General features: G+C 35.9%; 1 protein-coding gene across 2 annotated transcripts in view; it reads right to left on the reverse strand.

Annotated features, from left to right (window-relative positions):
• FCHO2 (FCH and mu domain containing endocytic adaptor 2) overlaps positions 1 to 23,443 on the reverse strand; it is a 126,118-nt gene that overhangs the window by 91,493 nt on the left and 11,182 nt on the right. The window contains exons 2-3 of one of the 2 annotated variants that reach the window (NM_001098119.2): positions 15,456 to 15,547; positions 148 to 222 (exon numbers count right to left, since the gene is read on the reverse strand). In NM_001098119.2, the coding sequence (NP_001091588.2) occupies positions 148 to 222; positions 15,456 to 15,547 (167 nt within the window). The remainder of the gene's footprint in view (positions 1 to 147; positions 223 to 15,455; positions 15,548 to 23,443) is intronic. The other variant, XM_059878778.1, reaches the window with a different exon arrangement.

The following is a 23,443-nucleotide window of genomic DNA, read 5'->3' on the forward strand; positions in this document are numbered from 1 at the left end:
TAAGTCAAGAATATATTCATATAGGCATATTTTAAACAACTATATATTTTATATTTATGAACTATTACATCTTTAATGGAAACCTATTATTCTCAAAAACTTCGGCTAAATCAACACTGAAAGAGCTGTTCAAAGAAATTAACTCACCCAAGTTGTGAATAATTGCTTGCAGATTTTGCTAGTTTTGTCATTGACCTGGAGTACGCCTCTTCTATTGTAGCTCTGTTAAATCAAATATCAATATTGTAAGGGCTCTTGTTTAATGATCAAACACAAAAAATACAAAATAATTACAACTGCAGAAATAAACAGATAATTCAAAGTATATGTTAAAAATAAGTAGGTATGTGGTCATGAATTTCTAATCTATCTTTAAATGCCCTTTGTGCACGTCTATTTAAAGAACTTGTCTGGTATAGAACTAAAATAACGTATGTCACCAAGAAACTTCGGTATAAAGTCACTCTATTTTTTTTTTAGTACCAATGGTTATGTGAACAGGAAGAACAAAAGTACTGCTTCCTATATTGTCTCTATACATACAAACTGATTTAGTATGAAAATCTTTTGTGTTTAACATAGTTTTATTATTAACACTGTGATTTCATGATTATGCACACTTAATAGAATACGAGATTGATGACAGTCATCTGCACAAGACTATTAGCAAGTCTGAGATCCTGAACGTCAAGTTCTTAATCTGGTCTGTGATTAGATGTAAAACACTAACTTCATTCTTCCTTCTTTTTCCCTCTCTCTCCTCACTTTTTTCGCATTCTCCTCTTTTTAACTCCTCCATGTAGACTTTGCCTCTTCTAAACATAATTTCTTCTTTACTGACTAGAGTAGAAGGGCCACAGAATAACTGCAAATTAATATTTCACACTATAATATTGTTTTACATACTATTATTCAGCATACAGAATTTTATGCTAAAAAAACTGAACCAAAGCCATTAAATATGGAATAGAAAAAAATGTTCCCATAGGCACATAACTTACAAATAAAAAATATGATACTGTCTTGGCCTTTCCAACTCTACAAAAGTTGAGTTCTATCTTACTCTCCCATAATTACCCTATCCCTTCTCAATCTGCGCCACCCTTAACAGAGGAAGTCTACAACTACCACTGCCTTCCATTTATTTACTCTGATAGGTTCAACTAACATTGTTTTTAATGTGCAAATTCAGATCGACACCCTGTTCTTGAATCAAATCATCTGTTTAATATCTAAATGCCTCAAGCATTAACTCTACCTAGATATTTTAATCACCTCAAACTCAGAATAGCCAAAATAAGCTTACCTCCAAACTCTTCCCCAAACCCAACCCCACAAAAACTCTTTTAAAAAAAAGGAACTATTAATAGTAACTGCCTCTCACTGACAGCACTGTGATTTTTTTCCTGCTCCTTTAAACTTCTATGCATCTTTTTAATATACTATATTACAAGAGTAGTACTTTAATAATTTTTTAAAAGTTAATACAGAAATTATATATCCATGAATAAGTTAAACAGCAAGGAAAAATAGTTCAATTTCCAGTAATAGAAAATTGATCTAAAAACCTTCCAATGAGAAAGGAGAAAAGTAGGAGACGTGGGGGGTATGCTTAAAGAGCATCAGAGAACTGAAGACCAGTTAAGAATCAGTAAGCCAAGATCCAAGAGGAGGATATCCAGAGAGAGAGACAGATATGTAGGGCAGCTTTTCCCTGGGGGCATCTAGAAGAGGCAGCTAAGACTGAGAAATGGAGCAAAGCCTCACAAGGTAAGCTTCAGACTTGCCACAGGTGGGAAGCATGAGAAAATCCATATCCTTTGAATTGAGACCCAAAGAGTAAGCATAAGGAGTTAAGGATGAACCATAAGTAGGCAAGCTCTCAAAGTGACCAAAACTCTTATCTTTTCAAACTCTGATACTGGACCCTGCATGGTTGTCTTAAACACATTCAAACAACCACCAGGCACATAAAGAAACAAGATAAGATGAACAATCAGAAGAAACAAATTTAACAATGTCCCAAATGTTAATATTATAAAGCTCAGACTTTATGAGTTTATGCATTATAAAAATATAAATTCTATATCTGAAAAATACAATAACTAAAATTAATATCTCAACGGATGCAGTTAAACTGTAGATTCAATACACTGTAGTGTGTGTTAGTCACTCAGTCACTCACTCAGAGTGTCCGACTCTTTGTGACCCCATGGACTAAAGTCCACCAAGCTCCTCTGTCCATGGGATTCTCCAGGCAAGAATACTGGAGTGGGATGCCATTTCCAATCTCCAATATACTATAGTGAGAATTGGTAAACTAAAGAGAGGTGAGAAAAATCTATTCTGGTTTAAAGCTCAGTGAAACATAAACTAATACAATATTGTAAATCAACTACAATCCAACAAAAATTATTTAAAAAAAAAGAAAAGCTCAATGAAACACAAGACTGGGAAACAGAAAAGAAAAATAAAAGACAAAGGACAATGCAAAAATGTCTGACATGTAAAGAAAGTAAGAACAGGTCAGAAGAAATATCTACAAGAGATAATGCTGAAGAATTTTCCAAAGCTGATAAAAGCTATCAAACCATAGGTTCAAGTTAGCCCAACAAATCCTAAGAGGACAAATAAAAAGATATGTACACATCAATAAAAATAAAAAGATAAGTCACATCATAGTAAAACTGGGGAAGGTCAAAGACAAAAAGAACATCTAAAAGCAGCTAAAGCCTTCCCACCATCAAATGTTGCCTTCAAAGGAACAATAATGAGACTGACAGCTAATATCTGAACAGTAAACAATGCAATCATCTTTGAAGAATTGTTTTTTAATCTAGTAAAATGCAAAACCATAAAACTCCTGGAAAATAACATAGGAGAAAACTTAGATGACGTTGGCTATGGTGATGTCTTTTTAGATAAATCACTAAAGACACAATCTATGAAAGAATTCACTGATAAGCTGGACTTCATTAAAATAAAAACCAGCTCTATGAAAGATGTCAAGAAAATAAGGAAACAAGCCACAGACTGGGATAAATTATTTGCAAAAGAATGAGGAAAAAAAAAAAAAAAGTTATCCCAAATATATTGTTGACTCTTAAAGCTCAACAGTAAGAAAACAACCTGATTAAAAAATGTGCCAAAAACTTTAAGAGACACCTCACCAAAGATAACATAGAGATGACAGACAAGCATATGAAAAGATGTTCTACATCATATGTCATCAGGGAAATGTAAATTAAAACAAGATACGACTATGTATCTATTAGAATGGCCACAGTCTAGAACACTGACAACAGCAAGGATGTGGAGCAACAGAAATTCCCTTTCACTGCTGGTGAGAACGCAACATAATACAGCCACTTCACAAGATTCTTCCTCACAATCTAGCAATTGCGTTCTTTGCTATATACTCAGAGGAGTTGAAAACTTAAGTTCATGCACAAGAATGGTTACAGTAGGTTTATTCATAACTGAAAAGCAGCCAAGATGTCTGTCCTTCAGTAGAACAGACAGAATGGATAATGAATTCACATCCAGACAGTGGAATATTATTCAGCATATTACTAAGTGAAAAAAGCCAACCTAAAAATGCTATTATTACATACTGTCTGATTCCAACTACAGTTGACCTTTGAGCACCACAGGTGTGAACTGTGTGGGACCACTTATACACAGATTACTAAATGATCCACAACTGTTTTAATCTATGAATACAAAATTGCAGATATGAAGTGTCCACTGTAAAAATATACATGATATTCAACTACACAGAGGGTTGGAACCCCTACTTAAGAGTCAACTACAATATGACATTCTCAAAAAGGCAAAAGTATGGAAACATTAAAACAGAACACCAGGGGTTCTAGACAAGTGAAAATACTCGCAGAATATTATAATGATGGGTATACGTCATCATATATTGACCAACCCACAGCATGTGTAACACCAAGACTGAACCCCAAGGTAAACTACGGATTCTAGATAATTGTGATGTATTAATGTAGATTCATTCTTGGTTAAAAAAAAAAAAAAGTATCATTCTGATGAGTAATGTTGATAATGGAAAGGCTATGTGTCTGGGGACGGGGACACACACAAAACCTCCTTTTAATTTCAGCTTCCCTGGTGGCTCAATCAGTAAAGAATCTGCCTGCAATGCAGGAGACCCAGGTTTGATTCCTGAGTAAGGAAGATCCCCTGGAGAAGGAAATGGAAATGCACTCCAGTATCCTTGCCTGGAGAATTCCATGGACAGAGGAGCCTGGCTATCAATTTTGTTGTAAATCTAAAACTGCTCCTAAAAAATTACAAAAAAAAAATCTTTCAACTAGAATACTATACCCAGCAAAAATACAAATGAAAGTAAACCCTTAATAAAATAATGGATCTAGGTGATGAGCATCAATGGCTACTAACATCATGAAAGAGATAAAAACAAAATATTATATGTCTTTGATGGAAGTATACATATTGCCGATGAAGTAGTCTCATCAAAATATTGAACTGAATTTTATCTAGTTGCTACATTTTATTCTATTACATTTTTTTCTTCTCTCATCTTAGAAAGCCTCATTTTTTTTAATGGCTATCCTAGAGATTGTAACATACTTCCATGATGTATTAATTTCTAGTAATAATTGGTACTTTTATCATTTTCCTGAAAATGAAGGAACCTGAGAACACTACCACCTCCTGACTTCTATGCTTTATATTCCATTAGTGAGTATGTGTGTTTAAATTTTTACTCTGGAAATTAAAAGTTTTCTATTTTTAAAACACTTTTTACTGTGGAAATGTACACTTACATGCCATTTTTGTGTGTGTTTCTTTAGCTTTTTATTATAAACCACTAAGTAATGAACTGTACAAAAAAGATCTTCACGACGAAGATAATCATGATGGTGTGATCACTCACCTAGAGCCAGACATCCTGGAATGTAAAGTCAAGTGGGCCTTAGAAAGCATCGCTATGAACAAAATTAGTGGAGGTGATGGAATTCCAGTTGAGCTATTTCAAGTCCTGAAAGATGATGCTATGAAAGTGCTGCACTCAATATGCCAGCAAATTTGGAAAACTCAGTAGTGGCCACAGGACTGGGAAAGGTCAGTTTTCATTCCAATCCCAAAGAAAGGCAATGCCAAAGAATGCTCAAACTACCACATAATTGCATTCATCTCACACATTAGTAAAGTAACGCTCAAAATTCTCCAAGCCAGGCTTCAGCAATACATGAACCGTGAACTTTCAGATGTTCAAGCTAGTTTTAGAAAAGGCAAAGGAACCAGAGATTAAATTGCCAACATCTGCTGGATCATCAAAAAAGCAAGCGAGTTCCAGAAAAACATCTATTTCTGCTTTATTGACTATGCCAAAGCCTTTGACTGTGTGGATCACGATAAACCTTGGAAAATTCTGAAAGAGATGGTAATACCAGACCACCTGACCTGCCTCTTGAGAAACCTATACACAGGTCAGGAAGCAACAGTTAGAACTAGACATGGAACAACAGACTGGTTCCAAATAGGAAAAGGACTACGTCAAGGCTGTATATTGTCACCCTGTTATTTAACTTATATGCAGAGTACATCATGAGAAAACACTGGGCTGGAAGAAGCACAAGCTGGATTCAAGATTGCTGGGAGAAATATCAATAACCTCAGATATGCAGATGACACCACCCTTGTGGCAGAAAGTGAAGAGGAACTAAAAAGCCTCATGATGAAAGTGAAAGAGGAGAGTGAAAAAGTTGGCTTAAAGCTCAACATTCAGAAAACGAAGATCATGGCATCTGTTCCCGTCACTTCATGGGACATAGATGGGGAAACAGTGGAAACAGTGTCAGACTATTTTTTGGGGCTCCAAAATCACAGCAGATGGTGACTGCAGCCATGAAATTAAAAGATGCTTACTCCTTGGAAGGAAAGTTATGACTAACCTAGATAGCATATTAAAAACCAGAGACATTACTTTGCCAACAAAGGTCCGTCTAGTCAAGGCTATGGTTTTTCCAGTAGTCATGTATGGATGTGAGAGTTGGATTATGAAGAAAGCTGAGTGCTGAAGAATTGATGCTTTTGAACTGTGGTGTTGGAGAAGACTCTTGAGAGTCCCTTGGACTGCAAGGAGATCCAACCAGTCCATCCTAAAGGAGATCAGTCCTGGTTGTTCTTTGGAAGGAATGGTGCTAAAGCTGAAACTCCAGTACTCTGGCCACCTCATGTGAAGAGTTGACTCATTGAAAAAGACTCTGGTGCTGGGAGGGATTGGGGGCAGGAGGAGAAGAGGACAACAGAGGATGAGATGGCTGGATGGCATCACCGACTCGATGGACCTGAGTTTGAGTGAACTCCGGGAGTTGGTTATAGACAGGGAGGCCGGGCGTGCTGCAATTCGTGGGGTCGCAAAGAGTCAGACACAACTGAGCAACTGAACTGAATGAACGGTAATATAGTTTCAACAGTTTTTAGTATTTTCACAGTCTTGTTTAAAACAGTTCTCAGACATCAAATTATTACCTGTCCATAGACACTTATGTATCTCTAACAGCTAATGATTTAGAGGACAATAATATTACCCAGCTAACAAAATTAATGATGATTAAATATTTTTAATGTCTAGTTTATTTGTTCAAGTCAGGTGGTTATGTTTTTTATATGTTTTGTATAGTCATTTTTTAGATTTAATTTATTTTAGTTTTCCTGTGATGCTTTTGTCCTGGATCACTTTTCTTCTTTTTAAAAAATATCTTTTAATTCCTCTTAATGTGGATTTTCTGGTGATAAATTCTCAGTTTTTGTTAGTTGGTCATATCTTTAATTTGTCTTCATTAAAAAAACCTTTTATTATGAACACTTTCAAACATGTATAAAGCTTACTCAGACGCTAGGATCTTAATATAGTGAACTTCCATGTTGCAATCTCTGTGCTTCAGCATGGTTAAACCATGGCCAGGTTTGTTCTGTCTATTCCATACCAGTACTACTGAATTGTTACAAAGCAGATCTCAGAATCAAAGACATTGCATTTCATCCATTAGCATTTCAGATGTGTCTGTGAAAGATAAGGGCAATTTCAAAAACATAACCACAGTATGTTACCTTATCTAAAAATACAGTATTAGTTCTCTAATGTCACCAAGTGTCCGGTCAGTGCTCAGTTCTCCTCAATTGTCATACACACACATAGTACATGTAACTGATCTTCTCCAGTCAGGATCACAGCAAGATTTATATATTATGTTTAATTGATGTGATTTCTGAGTCTCTTTATCTCTGGCTTTCCTCAACCTTTCTGTACTGTTTTTTTGATGTTGAAGGAACCAAATTATTTGTTCTATAGAGGGTCCCACATCCTGCTGCTGCTGCTAAGTCGCTTTAGGCGTGTCCAACTCTGTGCGACCCCATAGACAGCAGCCCACCAGGCTCCGCCGTCCCTGGGATTCTCCAGGCAAGAACACTGGAGTGGGTTGCCATTTCCTTCTCCAATGCATGAAAGTGAAAAGTGAAGTTGCTCAGTCGTGTCCGACTCTTCATGACCCCATGGACTGCAGCCTACCAGGCTCCTCCGTCCATGGGATTTTCCAGGCAAGAGTACTGGAGTCGGGTGCCACTGCCTTCTCTGGTCCCACATCCTTGAACATACTAATTGCATATTCATAGTTTTGTTTAACGTTTTCCTTTACCCTAATATTTCATGTTTGAAAGTGCCCATAACAAAAGTTTCTTAGATGAAGATAAATTAAAGATATGACCAACTAACAAAAACTGAGAATTTATCACCAGAAAATCCACATTAAGGGGTATTAAAAGATGTTTTTTAAAAAGCAGAAAAACAGCCCAGGACAAAAGCATCACAGGAAAAGTAAAATAATAAATCTAAAAAATGACTATACAAAACATATAAAAAACATAACCACCTGACTTGAACAAATAAACTAGATATTAAAAGTATTTAATTATCATTAATTTTGTTAGCTGGGTAATATTATTGTCCTCTAAATCATTAGCTGTTACAGATACATAAGTATCTATGGACATTTACACATAAGTGTCTATGGACAGGTAATAATTTGATGTCTGAGAACTGTTTTAAACAAGACTGTGAAAATACTAAAAACTGTTGAAACTATATTACAGTTCATTACTTAGTGGTTTATAATAAAAAGCTAAAGAAACACACACAAAAATGGCATGTAAGTGTACATTTCCACAATAAAAAGTGTTTTAAAAATAGAAAACTTTTAATTTCCAGAGTAAAAAATTAAACACACATACTCACTAATGGAATATAAAGCATAGAAGTCAGGAAGTGGTAGTGTTCTCAGGTTCCTTCGTTTTCAGGAAAATGATAAAAGTACCAATTATTACTAGAAATTAATACATCAAGGAAGTATGTTACAATCTCTAGGTTAACCACTAAAAAACGAGGCTATTACTTCTAAGGTGAGAGAAGGAAAATATGTAATAGAATAAAAAAAAATTTAAGGCCAAAAGATAAGAAAGAAAAGGACAAAATATAAAACAAGTAAGATAAACAGAAAAAACATTAAAATAGTAAAAGAGGTTGGCAAATTGCAGCACCATCAACAAATCTGGCCAATTGTTTGTTTTCATAAATAAAGTTTATTAGGACACACCCGTACTCATTTTTACACGATGGTCATAGCTGCCTTTGTATTAAAGAACAGAGGGACTCCCCAGGTGGTCCAGTGACTAAGACTCTTGAGCTCCCAATGCAGGGCGCCTGGGCTGGATCCCTGGTGAGGACACTAGATCCCACATGCCACAACTAAAACCCAGTGCAGCCAAATAAATAAATACATTTAAACAACAACAAAAACACTAGAGCTAAATAGCTGCGACAGACACCAAATCACACAAAAAGCGTTTTTACAGAAAGTTTGACAGCCTCTGACACAACAGATTTGAGCCTAAATGTATCTGGAAATACACTGATGTAAAGGACTAAATGATCCAAATAAAGAATAAAGATTGTGAAAATGGCTTTAAAAACAAACAAGAAACACATTTACACCACAACAATACAGGTAAGAAAAAAAGTACAAGTATAATGCAAATACTATCTAAATGCAAACAGATGAAACTAAATAAAGACTTCAATACAAAAAAACACTGCTAGAGATACAATAGGATACTTTAGAATGGATTTTTTTAAAAAGTTCAATTTACCTGAAGATGTACTAGTTCTAAATTTCTATCCCTATGGCCCAAATATACAAAGCAAAAAGTGGCAGAATTACATAGATGAACGTTCATAATCTACATATGAGATTTTCAAAACAGCTCTTTCAGAAACTGATAAAATGAGCAGGATTAAAAAAACAAAAAACAATGAGAATATATTAGAATTGGAACAGCAGAATTCACAAATTTACCATAATATATAGAGAACTTGATATCCAACAAATGCAAAACACTTTCAGGTAGGTAAAAATATTTACTAAAATTGACTCTATCCTGGTCATAAATCAAGTGTCAACAAATTCCAAAACACTTAAATCATACAGAGTATGTTCTCTAACCACAATGCAATTAAGCTTGAAAAAAAGAAAAAAATATACCTTTAAAAATGAACATGTATTTGGAAATTAAGAAATACACTTCTGAATAACCCACAGAGGCAAAAAAGAAAACACAATGTAACTTTAAAAATATATTTAAACAAAGTACAATGAAAATCCTATTTCTCAAAAATAATGGAGCACAACAAAAGCAAGGCTTGAGGGAAATACACAGAGTTAAATGAATATATCAGAAAAGAAAAAAGTTGAAAAGTATTAAGTTAAGCATCCATCCCCCAAGATTTAGCAATAGAACAGCAAATTGAACACAAAGTTTAAGGAAATAAAGAATAGAAGTTAACAAAACAGAAAATACATATATAAATAGAGATCAACAAAGTTAATAACTGGTTCTTCATAAAAACTATTAAAACCAACAAACATCCAATGAGATTGATCATGAAAAAAGGGAGAAGACACAAATAACCAGTATCGGGAATAAAAAGTAAGACATCAGTACAGATCCTGCAGACAATTTTAAAAGTTCTCTAAAGAATATTAAGAAAAACTTTTTGCCAATATATTTGAAAATTTACATAAGGGAAAACTCCTTAAAATACAACTTACCAAACTCAATATCTGAATAGTCCTATAACTATTTAAAAAATTAAATACATGATTTAAAACTTTCCTACAAAGACAATTTCAAGCCCAGGTGGTTTTACCAGCAAATTCTATAAAACACATAAGGAAGAAACTATAATCTTCCACAAATTTTTTCCAGAGAATAGAAAAACAGGGAATATACCCCAACTCATTTTATGATGCCAACAAACCTTGATTAGCAAAACCGAAAAAGGACATTTAGAGAAAGGAAATTTTCAAGTCAATCTCACTCATAAATATAGATGCAAAAATACAAAATAAAATAGCAGCAAACAGCTCTACTAATGTATAAAAATGATAAATACATCTCCACTAAATCTGGCTTATATCAGCACTGGAAAGTTCAAAATTCAATGTAATTCAGATTAACAAAAGAAATAAAAAACAAAGAAAACATCCATTCATGATTTTCTTGAAAAGGAAAACAAAAGCCTTACAAAACAATATGTAGAATTTCCACAATCTGATAAACAGAAGGGAAAAGAACTGGAATACATATTTAAGAGTGGGATGTGGGGCTGGAAACAAGACTAGGACGCCTCTTCATCACCATCTCTGTTCAGCATTACACTGGAGATGTATGCCAGTGCAATAGGAAATCAAATAAAATATATACAGATTAAAAAGGGGGAGGGAAAACTGTCATTTTCACAAGATGACTGAACACACAGAAAATCCGAAAGAATCTACAGATAAATAAAATTACCAGAATAAGAAAGAACTTCCAGGCTGCTGGACATAAAAATCAAAATATAAAACTCAAGCATGTTTACATAAATCTGCAACAAATAACTGACAAATTGCTTTTACCTAGAATATATAAAGAAATTTTTTTCAATGTATTTTTTAAAAGGAAAGAAAAACCAGAAAAATAGGCAAAAGATGAACAGATACTTCGTTAAAGAAAAGATGCCAATTATATATGAAAGGATGTTCAATCTCATTATTCATCAGGGACATACAAGTTAAAACCACAATGAGTACTACTTATCAGTATGCCTCAAATAAAAGGATAAATAAAACCAAGTGTTGCTGAGGACATGGAGCAGCTGGAACTCTCCAACAAGGCCGCTGCTGCTGTAAATTGGTACAACCACCTTGGAAAATTCTTTGGCATTATCTACTAGAGTTGAACATACATATACTCTAAGACTCGGCAATTCTACTCCAGGGTAAATGAAAGTGAAATCGAAAGCGTTAGTCGCTCAGTCATGTCCTACTCTTTGTGACCCCATGGGGTGCAGCCCACCAGGCTCCTCTGTCCATGGAATCCTGTTCCAATTCTACTCCAGGGTAATTAACTGATATAAATATATGTACACTGAGACACATGTTCAAGAATATTCAAAGCAGTATTACTTGTAACAGTAAAAACCTGGAAACATCCCAAATGTCTGTCAACAGTAATAGATAAATACATTCAGTATATTTACATAATTTGATATTAAACAGCATTATAAGTAAATTCAACACAAATGAATCTCACAACAGTGCTGAATAACAGAAGTCAGAAAAAATACCTACTACAGAATTAATTCAAAGTTCAAAAAATAGGTATAACTTACTTCCTTTGACAGATAAAATTACCATATATTCATAAATGGAACACTACTCAATAGCAAAGAATAAATTAGTGACGCATGCAACAACATGGACCAATCTCAAAATAATTATACTGAGTGAAAGCACTGGACAACTAAGTATATCCTGCATGATTCCATTCAGATAAAATAACAGAAAATGCAAACTAACCTAAGTATCAAAAGCAAACTAGTATTAGCTTATGGATGGGGGTGGGGAGAGAAGGAAGGAATTACCAAGGAAAGATAAATAAGTTCACCATCTTGATTGTGGTGATGGTCATGAGTGTACGTATATGTCAAAATGTATCGAACTCTACGCTTTAAATATATGCACTATATTGTGTGTCAATTATACCTCAATAAAGCTGTAGGTAGGGAGGAAGGGAGAGAGGGAAGAAAGAAAGGAGCAAAGGAGAAAGGAAAGAGAAAGGAAGGAAGCATGGAGGAGGGCAGGAAAGAATTACAAGGGTATGACAGAAAGTAAGTCTGAATGATTAGCTTAAGAAGTTATTTAACCTTTCTGGGCCCCAGTTTTCTTAACTATAAGACTTAGGCGGGTTCCGACAGTTAAATGAGACGGCGTATGCAAATCCTGGGGCTTCCCAGGTGGCACTAGTGGTAAAGAACTCGCCTGCCAGTGCAGGAGATGTAAGAAAGGCAGGTTCAATCCCTGGGTCGGGAAGATCTCTGGAGGAGGGCATACTAACACACTCCAGTATTCTTGCTGGGAGAACCCCATGGACAGAGGAACCGGGCAGGCTCGCAAAGACACTATTAAGTACATAGGGTCGCAAAGAGTCAGACACAACTGAAGTGACTTAGCGCACATGCACACGCACACACACACACATGCAAATTTTTAGTGCACATCATATATTTGTGTGTATATCTTTTCTTATTTTCTTTCTCATTCACTCCTTCAAGAAATATGAGTATCCAATTGTTTCAGGCTCTCTGCTAGGCACTGGGATACAACAGAATATTGTATACTGTTTCCCTTATAGGAGAACATAGAAACAAATAACAAAAATAAGAAATTACAACATTTTATAAATACTACAAAGAGATATGTGATCTTGAGAGAGATTATAAAAGGTGATTTTGACCTAGTCAAAGAGATTAGGAAAGGCATTCCTGGAAAGGTGAGTATTAATACACTGCTGACCTCTAAGGTCAATACGTACAAATAAGGACTAAGCATGTATAAGTGAAATGAAGAGGAACTAAATCAAGAGGAACTAAAATGAAGGAACTAAATGAAGAGGAACTTGATGAAGGTGAAAGAGGAGAGTGAAGAAGTTGGCTTAAAACTCAACATTCAGAAAACTAAGATCATGGCATCCGGTCCCATCACTTCATGGGAAATAGATGGGGAAACAGTGGCTGACTTTATTTTTGTGGGCTCCAAAATCACTGCAGATGGTAACTGCAGCCATGAAATTAAAAGACTCTTACTCCTCGGAAGAAAAGTTATGACCAACCTAGACAGCATATTCAAAAGCAGAGACATTACTTTGCCAACAAAGGTCCGTCTAGTCAAGGCTATGGTTTTTCCAGTGGTCATATATAGATGTGAGAGTTGGACTGTGAAGAAAGCTGAGCGCCAAAGAATTGGTGCTTTTGAACTGTGGTGTTGGAGAAGACTCTTGAGAGTCCCTTGGACTGCAAGGAGATCCAACCAGTCCATTCTGAAGGAGATCAGCCCTGGGATTTCTCTGGAAGGAATGATGCTAAAGCTGAAACTCCAGTAGTACTTTGGCCACCTCATGCGAAGGGTTGACTCATTGGAAAAGACTCTGATGCTGGGAGGGATTGGGGACAGGAGGAGAAGGGGACGACAGAGGATGAGACGGCTGGATGGCATCACTGACTCGATGGACGTTGAGTCTGAGTGAACTCCGGGAGTTGGTGATGGACAGGGAGGCCTGGCATGCTGCGGTTCATGGGGTTGCAAAGAGTCGGACACGACTGAGCGACTGAACTGACTGACTGAACTGAACTGAAGCATGTATAAAACTTCGACTGATAAAAGCCTGTCAATAAAATAGCCAATGTTTCTAGAGAGGAAAAAGGAGTCTAAATAAACATAAGTCTGGTATGAGCTAAAGTTTGAAAGGCAATTTGGGGTCATACTACGTAGGCCTCTTAAGAGCAATGGGAAGCCTCTGAAGTGGTTTCAACAGAAGTTGAAACTTCAACTTTGAAAGACTTCACTTTGAACTTTCAAACTGTAGTTCGAAAAAGAAACCTCCAATTGCAGTACAGAGAATAAACTGCAGGAGAATAATAATGAATGTAGACAGGACAGTTAGGCACTACTGCTACAGTCCAGGCAACAATAATGATAGCTTGGATCAGGACAGTGCTGTTAGAAATTCATTCTATCAAAAAATGTTTCCTGAGGGCCTACCAAGGGCCAAGCTCTACCCTAAGCGCAGGACGATGAATAAGAAAAAAAGGAGAAAAAAAAACAAAAAGAAAACAAAACCCTGTTCTCGTGAGGTTTATATTCTAGTGGGGAGAGACAGGCTAAATAAGTAAAATATCACTCATATCAGGTGGCTATTAAGTGCTATGGAGAAAAATAAAGTAGCAGCGGTCAGATTCTGAACAAAGAAGGATGACCCAGGAGTCCTGGACTTCTTATAGTAACTGACACAAACAGGACTAAAATGCGTAATTACAACTGCCCTGTTGGTCGCAAGGTAGATAATTACAGTAGTGATGGGAGTGTTGGTTGAGAAGGAGGCTGGAGGAAGGGCCAGGGATGCAGAGTTCCACTGTCTTTCCTTTTACTCTTTCCAGTGATGCAAAGTGTGTCAGTAAGGGACAACTTTATCCACAGCACTTAGGGCTTATGGTCCCCCTTTCAACGGCAGCAGAAAGCTAGAAGTCAAAGAGGATTTGTCTAACGTTACCTAGTTCCTTAGTTCCTACAAGTTGATAAACTCCAAGAAGGCAGAAGCTGAATCCTTATTGCCACATTCCCCAACACACAGCAGATATGGGATATATATGGAAAGAATAAATGAATGGTATATTGTATCTAAAGGCAGCATATCCCTATATTAGCAAGGAAAACATTTTAAATGTGTTCACATAAAAATTACCAAGTGGGACCAGCCACAAAATAGCCTTAATCAAATTAAATTATGCTGATACTAATAGTTTTTAATTGACTATTATATTCTAAGAGTATTAAAGAAAAGTATGTTTTGTAAATTTGCACAATTAAAAACACATAATTAAGGATTTTTAAAAATAAAAGTCATAAAACTATAGCTAAATATCAAATTCAGAAAACTTAAGTCTTTTCAAGTTATTTTAGTATGTTTAATGACATACTTGTTTAAAGAAACAGTAATTATTACCCTACAAAATTCCTGTTTTATCACCTTGCTAGCATATTTAATAAAAAATATATACATAATATTCTCAAGCAGTGATCTGCAAACCAGATCAGTGCCACTGAGAGCCACGACTTAGGCCGCAGCGTACGGATGACAGAGAACACTGCTTTAGAGTGTAAAGAGCATACTTTTTTAAGAGTAGTTGATTACTTTTTTTTTTTTTTGATTACTTTTATTCAAATCCAACTAAAATTTTTCTCAATTATTCATATTCTGAAATGTTTCTCAATAATGAATTATTAAATGACTTATTAAAAAATACATACCTTTCTCTTACAAAATCTGCTAGTTCTTTTGTCGATATCTGTCCATGTTTCATATTATGGTAAAGGACATCAAAGCCACTATTTTTTTCCCCCTAAAATTTAAAAAGATTTTTAGTTTAACAAAAGAAGAGATCAAAATTACTTAAGCATAATTAACATGCAATTCCAATGTTCAAATGAACTGTTTTCCTTAAGTTAAGCATTGCTCCTCACTGTATAATTTTAAACTGTATCAAAGGAATACTATAGGCTTTGTTAAAGTGTACACTGTATACACATATATACACAACATACATATACACACTCTATAATTACTATTAAGGATATATTCATGAAACACATTTGAAATTTAAAAAAATAAACACAGTGTAATTTAGGACTTTATTTTCTTGGGGTCCAAAATCACTGCAGATGGTGACTGCAGCCATGAAATTAAAAGAGGCTTGCTCCTTGGAAGAAAAGCTAAGACCAACCTAGACAGTATATTAAAAAGCAGAGATAGTACTTTGCCGACAGAGGTCCGCATAGTCAAAGCAATGGTTTTTCCAGTAGTCATATATGGATGTGAGAGTTGGACCATAAAAAAGCCTGAGGGCTGAAGAACTGATGCTTTTGAACTGTGGTGTTGGAGAAGACTCTTGAGAGCCTCTTGGACTCAAACCAGTCAATCCTAAAGGAAATCAGTCCTGAATATTGACTGGAGGACTGATGCTGAAGCTGAAACTCCAGTACTTTTGCCACCTGATGCTGACTCATTAGAAAAGACCCAGATGCTTGGAAAGATTGAAGACAGGATGAGAAGGGGATGAGAGAGGATGAGATGGTTGGATGGCATCGCCAACTCAATGGGTATGAGTTTGAGCAAGCTCCGGGAGTTGGTGATGGACAGGGAAGCCTGGCGTGCTGTAGTGCATGGGGTCACAAAGAGTCGGACACAACTGAGCAACAGAACTGAACTGAACTGAATTTAGGAAAGATAAACATGGACCATTACCAAATTTCATGTCAATCCCTTTACCTATATTGAGGTATTCCTGATTATTTAACTCAGAGTCTATACTTTAAAATAACTAAATCTTGATTTTTGAGTCAAAACAGCATTTACTAATCACATAAGCACTAAACACCACAGAACACTTTATAATCGCTAACGTAAGTCTTTCAGTAAATTTAACTTGAGATATCAGAAAGGAGGTAAAATCTTAATAAAAGAGCAGTAACAGACTACTGGCTGTGTGTTAAGTCGCTCAGTTGTGTCTGACTCTTTGCAACCCCATGAAAACAGAACCAGACTACTGTACAACCCTAGAAAATCTTAGAGCCATTTAATCCAATACAGATTTAAATTAGCAAGTAATAACAAAGAAAACATTAGAAACAGAAATTTTATGGGTGAAATGAAAGAGTATAAACTAAGTTCAAAAAAAAAAACAAACAAACTAAGTTCAACAACTCTTTTTACAATCAGCAGTTTTAGTTTTTCTTTAGTGATTAAGTCCCTGGGTCGGGAAGATCTCCTGGAGAAGGAAATGGCAACCCACTCCAGTATTCTTGCCTGGAAAATCCCATGGAAGGAGGAGCCTGGTAGGCTACAGTCCACGTGGTTGCAAAGAATCAGACACGACTGAGCGACTTCACTTCACTTAGTGATAATAAAAAGAACTGAATGTATTTGTTGGAAATAGAAAGCAATGCCAAAAGCAAAAGTATTATGCAATCTGAGACTTAGTTTTCCACAGTTCAACAAAAACAGGAAACATATTATAGAAACTTCCGGCTATGTTGAAGTGATTCCTAATAAACCTGTCAGCTAGTATAGCAAGTAACCAGACTGTTACACATACAAAAAATTAAAATATATGTAATGAGATAATACAAATAGTATCCCTAGCATACTGAACATCCATTTCCATTTTATCAAGGATATAAAACTAGAGTCTCCTATAAATCTGCTGCTGCTGCTACTAAGTCACTTCAGTCGTGTCTGACTCTGTGCGAACCCATGGACTGCAGACTATCAGGCTCCTCCATCCATGGGATTTTCCAGGCAAGAGTACTGGAGTGGGGTGCCATTTCCTTCTCCAGTTCTCCTATAAATCTAAACACATCCATTTTTGCTTCTATAATTTTTCACGTTTAAAATAAACTATGATCTAACTTTAGTTCTTTACTTTCTCTGGGTTTTTCATGCAAATTTATTCCAGCCAAAATATTCTCTGAGGTAACCATTATCTCTAGTCTATAGCAAGCAAAAAAAAAACAACATGAAGATTAGTAAATAAAATTACAGACAAAATAATCAAGGACCTGAAATCTCCAAGGGATTTATTCCATTACTTGAATATACTGCAGAAACTACAAATAATTAAACTATCCAGCAACTCCCATAATATAGTCATGAACCCTGAAAGAAAAACAAATCTGAAATCTAAAATCATAAAATCCATAGTCTGGAGCTCTCAGTCCCCAAAATTCTTCCCTGACAACTACCAGTTTTCACTGGCACATAATTCTAAGTCAGGTTCCCAATGTGTGTTATGCATATTCATTATGCATATTCAAATTAGAAAGAAGCTGGTGCTATGCTGTGTTCAGTCGTCGTGTCCAACTCTTTGCAACCTATGGACTATCGACCACCAGACTCCTCTGTCCACAGGACTCTCCAGGCAAGAATACTGGAGTGGGTTGCCTTGCTCTCCTTCAGGGTATCTTCCCCACCCAGGAACTGAACCCATATCTCTGGTTTGTCTTGCATTGCAGGCAGGTTCTTTACCCACCGAGCCACCTGGGAAGCCCACTCACTCATTTGACGTTCTAAATGTAAAAACGCCCGATTCTAGGCACTGTTTTCTTAATTTCACAAACCTGTTAATACAAATACTTAATGGATCATTAACTTTTCTTTGTTAAAACTAAGCAAAAATTGTAATACTTTCAAATGGCTCTATCTCCACACACACACACACACACACAGACACAAATATACATTATCTTAAAGAAAAATATTCAAAGGTAAGTACCAAAAAAGAACCCAAGCCTACTATTACCTTATCAAAACCGACTTTATAGTTTTTGATAAGAAACGACAGTGTATTAAGCATACACATATCTATATACAGGTGAAAAATACAGTGGGAGACAGAGCACTGGAGCTCATGTCTAGACACACGTGGCTTCAGTAACTTCACCTGAAAAAACATTTGGAAATTGTGGGGAGATGGGGAAGACTACTCTTGAAACTAGCAATCCTAACTCATAATTCTGTCACCATTTGAGATTAACCAGTTTTCTTAAAACTACAAGTACTTCCATGCAAATTCTAATTCATCTTTTAATAGCTGCCAATGTTTTTATTCTAATTCAAAGACAAGTAAAATAACAGGAAGTATTTCTGAATTACATATCCATTTTATCATCTTAGACCTTGAAGTGGATATGTTCCTATCATTTCCTTTACATTCATTTTTCTTTTATATTGGGGTATAATTGATTACAATGCTGTGTTAGTTTCAGGTGTACAGCAAAGTGACTCGGTTACACATACACATATACACATTCTTTTTCAGGTTATTTTCCCATATAGGTTATTACAGAATACTGAATAAAGTTCCCAGTGCTATACAGTAGGCCCTTGTTGATTATTTTATATGCAGTAGTATGTACATGTTAATCCCAAACTCCTAATTTATCCCCATCGAGCACCGTTTCCCTTTGGTGATATGTTTTTTTTGACACACAAAAAAATTTATCTTAACGTATTCTGTTAACTCAAGCAAGCAGAGCTTGCTTTTTCTTAGCTAACTACAAATACACAAATGTACAAGCAAATAGACAACAGTTTTATCATCAAGTAGAATTATAACTAAAGGTGTTTTCTGGTCTTCAGTATTTCACTAAAACTGGACATTTTCATACCCTTTGTCCAGCAATTCCACAGTTAGAAATCTATACTGCAAAAACACACATACAAAGATAAATGAGGAAAAATATTCACCGCAGTTCTGTTTATAACTGTGAAAAAACAGAACAACTCAAAAACATTCATTAACATTACTGGTTAAACGACAGCATATCCTACAATGAAATATAGTGTTTTTTAATTGCATTAAAAACTTGCAGTCGAATTTTTAGTATTAATCTCTTAAATCTGCCCAGATATACGTAATATAAGTGAGGGAAAAAAAGCATGATGCAATTATTCATAAAAGCAAAAATAATCTAATGTTGGGAACAACCTAAATGTCTCAAATTGATGAATGGAGAGACAAAATGAGGTAGCATCACACAATGGAATACAAATCAGCAATAAAAAGTGACAAACACTGACACATAAGGCCTTATGGATTAACCTCATAAACACTTACTAAGTGAAAGCCAGACACAAGAGACTATATATTGTATGATTCCGTTTATACAAAATGTAAGAACAGGCAAATCTACAGAGTTGAGGGTAGAAAAGAGCATTAACTGTTAAGCGGGCATAATCTAATCTCTGGGAGGATAAACATGTTCTAAAATTGATAATGGCTGCACCATTCAGTAAAGTTACTAAAAATCAATGACTCGCACACTTATATTGGGTAGATTTTATGATATATAAAATATGCTCCAGTAAAACTTTTTTCTAAAAAGGTGTAAAACAGTACATGTAGAATTTGATTTTCACTGAAAAAATTAACAGGTTGCACACATGCACAGTCAGTCACTAAATCGTGTATGACTCTGCAACCCTCTGGACTGTAGCCTGCCAGACTCCTCTGTGCTTGGATTTCCCAGGCATGAATATTGCAGCGAGTTGCCATTTACTCTTCCAGGGAATCTTCCTGCCCCATGGATTGAACCCAGATCTCCTGCACTGGCAGGCGATTCTTTACTACTGAGCCATCCAGGAAACCCAAAAGGTTGCATATATGCATACAAAAAGAACGTATTAACAGCAAATTATTTCTGGAAACTGGAATAATGAGCATAGATTAACTTTCTAATAAACAAGTCAAGTCTTTAATACAGAAGCAGTAGAGTTAAAAGCTATGGTGATAAGCAGTTTGAAAATGCAATTTTCTTCCAGGTATGTTACAATTGTTGATATAAAATCTTGATTATCAACAGCCAGTTTTTTCCTTCTCCTCAAAGTTTTATTCTTTTTTAGTAACAATTTTATTGTGATATAATTCACATGATACAAAATTTTCAAAGTATACAATGCAAAAAATGTTAGTATATTTACAGAGTCCTAACACCACTACCGCACCACTACTGCAATCAATTTTAGAACACCAGAAAGAAATTCAAATCCAAACAGCTAAGTTTTTAAGAGAAGGTACTCATCAGTGATGAGCTTTATTTTCAATTGCTTTTTAAAATTTATTTATAATTGGAGATAATTGCTTTATAATATTTTGTTGGTTTCCACCATATTATCAACATGAATCAGCCATAGATACACATATGTCCCCTCCATCTTGACCCTTCCTCCACCTACCTCCCACCCCATCCCACCCCTCTAGGCTGTCAGAAAGCGGGTTTGAGCTCCGTCACACAGCAAATTCCCTCTGGCTGTCTGTTTTACATGTGGTAATGGATATGTTTCCATGCTACTTGTCAATCCATCCCACCTTCTCCTTCCTTCACTGTGTCTTTGTCATTAGTTCAATCAACACATAAGAAAATACCTATGTCCACAAAAACAAATCAGTACACTAATGTATATCAAATGCTTATAATGTTTGTAATTTTAGAGTAGCATTATTCATAATAATCAAAAGATGGAAACAACCCAAACGTCCATCAACTAACAAATGGATAAGCAATGTGATATACCCATGTGCTGGAATATGATTCAGCTACAAAAGAAATGAAATACTGATACATGCTATAATATTGATGAACCTTGAAAACATTATGCTAAGAGAAAGAAACCAGTCACAAAAGACTATACGATTCCACTTTATTTAAGGCCAGAAGAGAGAAACAGAAAGTAGATTAGTGTGTTTCTCGAGGTGGGGTGAGGATGAGACAGGGTTGATAAAAGGTACAGGATTTCTTTTTGAGGTAATTTAAATTTGACTGTGATGATGGTTTACAAATATCTGTGAACACTACCAAAACAATGAAACTGTATTTCAAATGAAAAACTATGGTACACAAAATATACTTCAATAAAGTTGTCTAAAAAACTAAATAACAAAGTGAAGTGAAAGAAGCTCAGTCGTGTCGGACTCTTTGTGACCCCATTGACTGTAGCCAGCCAGGCTCCTCTGTCCATGAAGTTCTCCAGGCAAGAATACTAGAGTGGGTACCCATTCCTTTCTCCAGATCTTCCCAATCCAGGAATCAAACCCCAGTCTCTCACATTGCAGGCAGATTCTTTATGACCTGAACCACCAGTGAAGCCCAACTAAATAACAGTTTATCAACATTATTGATAATCAATTCTAGCAGGGAAATTTTCAGTATTAACTGGCAAGAACAGCTACTAACACCATTGCTGATCCAAGAAGGACAATTACAATGAAGGCTCAGACTAAGAATCTTTTCTCTGCCAATCTCAATGTACATTGCAAAGAGGTAGCATTTTCATAGAAAGTCCCCCTGAAAGTGCCCATGGTAAATAAAATTTTGTCATAATCCAATACAAACAGGTGTAAAAATCTTTTTAATAATTCCTAATATGAAGTGGGACAAAGTTTCATCATCCTTTAAAGACGGAAGTCCAGAATCATACAGATCCTTTCAGTTCAGTTCAGTCGCTCAGTCATGTCTAATTCTTTGCGATCCCATGGACTGCAGCATGCCAGGCCTCCCTGTCCATCACCAACTCCCGGAGTTTACCCAAAATCATGTCCATTGAGTTGGTGATGCCATCCAACCATCTCATCCTCTGTCGCCCTCTTCTCCTCCTGCCTTCAATCTTTCCCAGAATCAGGGTCTTTTCAAATGAGTCAGCTCTTCGCATCAGGTGGCCAAAGTATTGGAGTTTCAGCTTCAACATCAGTCCTTCCAATGAACACTCAGGACTGATCTCCTTTAGGATGGACTGGTTGGATCTGCTTGCAGTCCAAGGGACTCTCAAGAGTCTTCTCCAACACCACAGTTCAAAAGCATCAATTATTCAGCACTCAGCTTTCTTTATTGTCCAACTCTCACATCCATACATAACCACCGGAAAAACCATAGCTTTGACTAGATGGACCTTTGTTAGCAAAGTAATATCTCTGTTTTTTTTATGCTGTCTAGGTTGGTCATAACTTTCCTTCCAAGAAGTAAGAGTCTTTTAATTTCATGGCCGCAGTCACCATCTGCAGTGATTTTGGAGCCCCCAAAATAAAATCTGCCACTGTTTCCACGGTTTCCCCATCTATTTGCCATGAAGTGATGGGACCAGATGCCATGATCTTTTGTTTTCTAAATGTTGCGCTTTAAGCCAACTTTTTCACTCTCCTCTTTCACTTTCATCAAGAATCTCTTTAGTTCTTCACTTTCTGCCATGAGGCTGGTGTCATTTGCATATCTGAGGTTATTGATGTTTCTCCTGGCAATTTCGATCCCAGCTTGTGCTTCATCCAGCCCAGCATTTCTCATGATGTACTCTGCATATATAAGTTAAATAAGCAGGGTGACAATATACAGCCTTGACATACTCCTTTTCCTATTTGGAACCAGTCTGTTGTTCCATGTCCAGTTCTAACTGTTGCTTTTTGACCTGCATACAGATTTCTCAAGAGGCAGATCAGATGGTTTGGTATTCCCATCTCTTTCAGAATTTTCCAGTTTATCATGAGCCACATAGTCAAAGGCTTTGGCATAGTCAATAAAGCAGAAATAGATGTTTTTCTGGAACCTGCTTTTTTTTTTAACAGATCCTTTAAGAGAAGACCACCTATCATTTCTTCTAAATACGCTAATTGAAGTAAGATTCCTGAAATTAACAGTTTGATTTGTATCAGTGCAGATTCCTCCTCTGCATACATACAAAAACATGCTTCTTT

The sequence above is a fragment of the Bos taurus genome, chromosome 20 (assembly GCF_002263795.3).
Source record: "Bos taurus isolate L1 Dominette 01449 registration number 42190680 breed Hereford chromosome 20, ARS-UCD2.0, whole genome shotgun sequence".
Lineage (NCBI taxonomy): Eukaryota > Metazoa > Chordata > Mammalia > Artiodactyla > Bovidae > Bos > Bos taurus.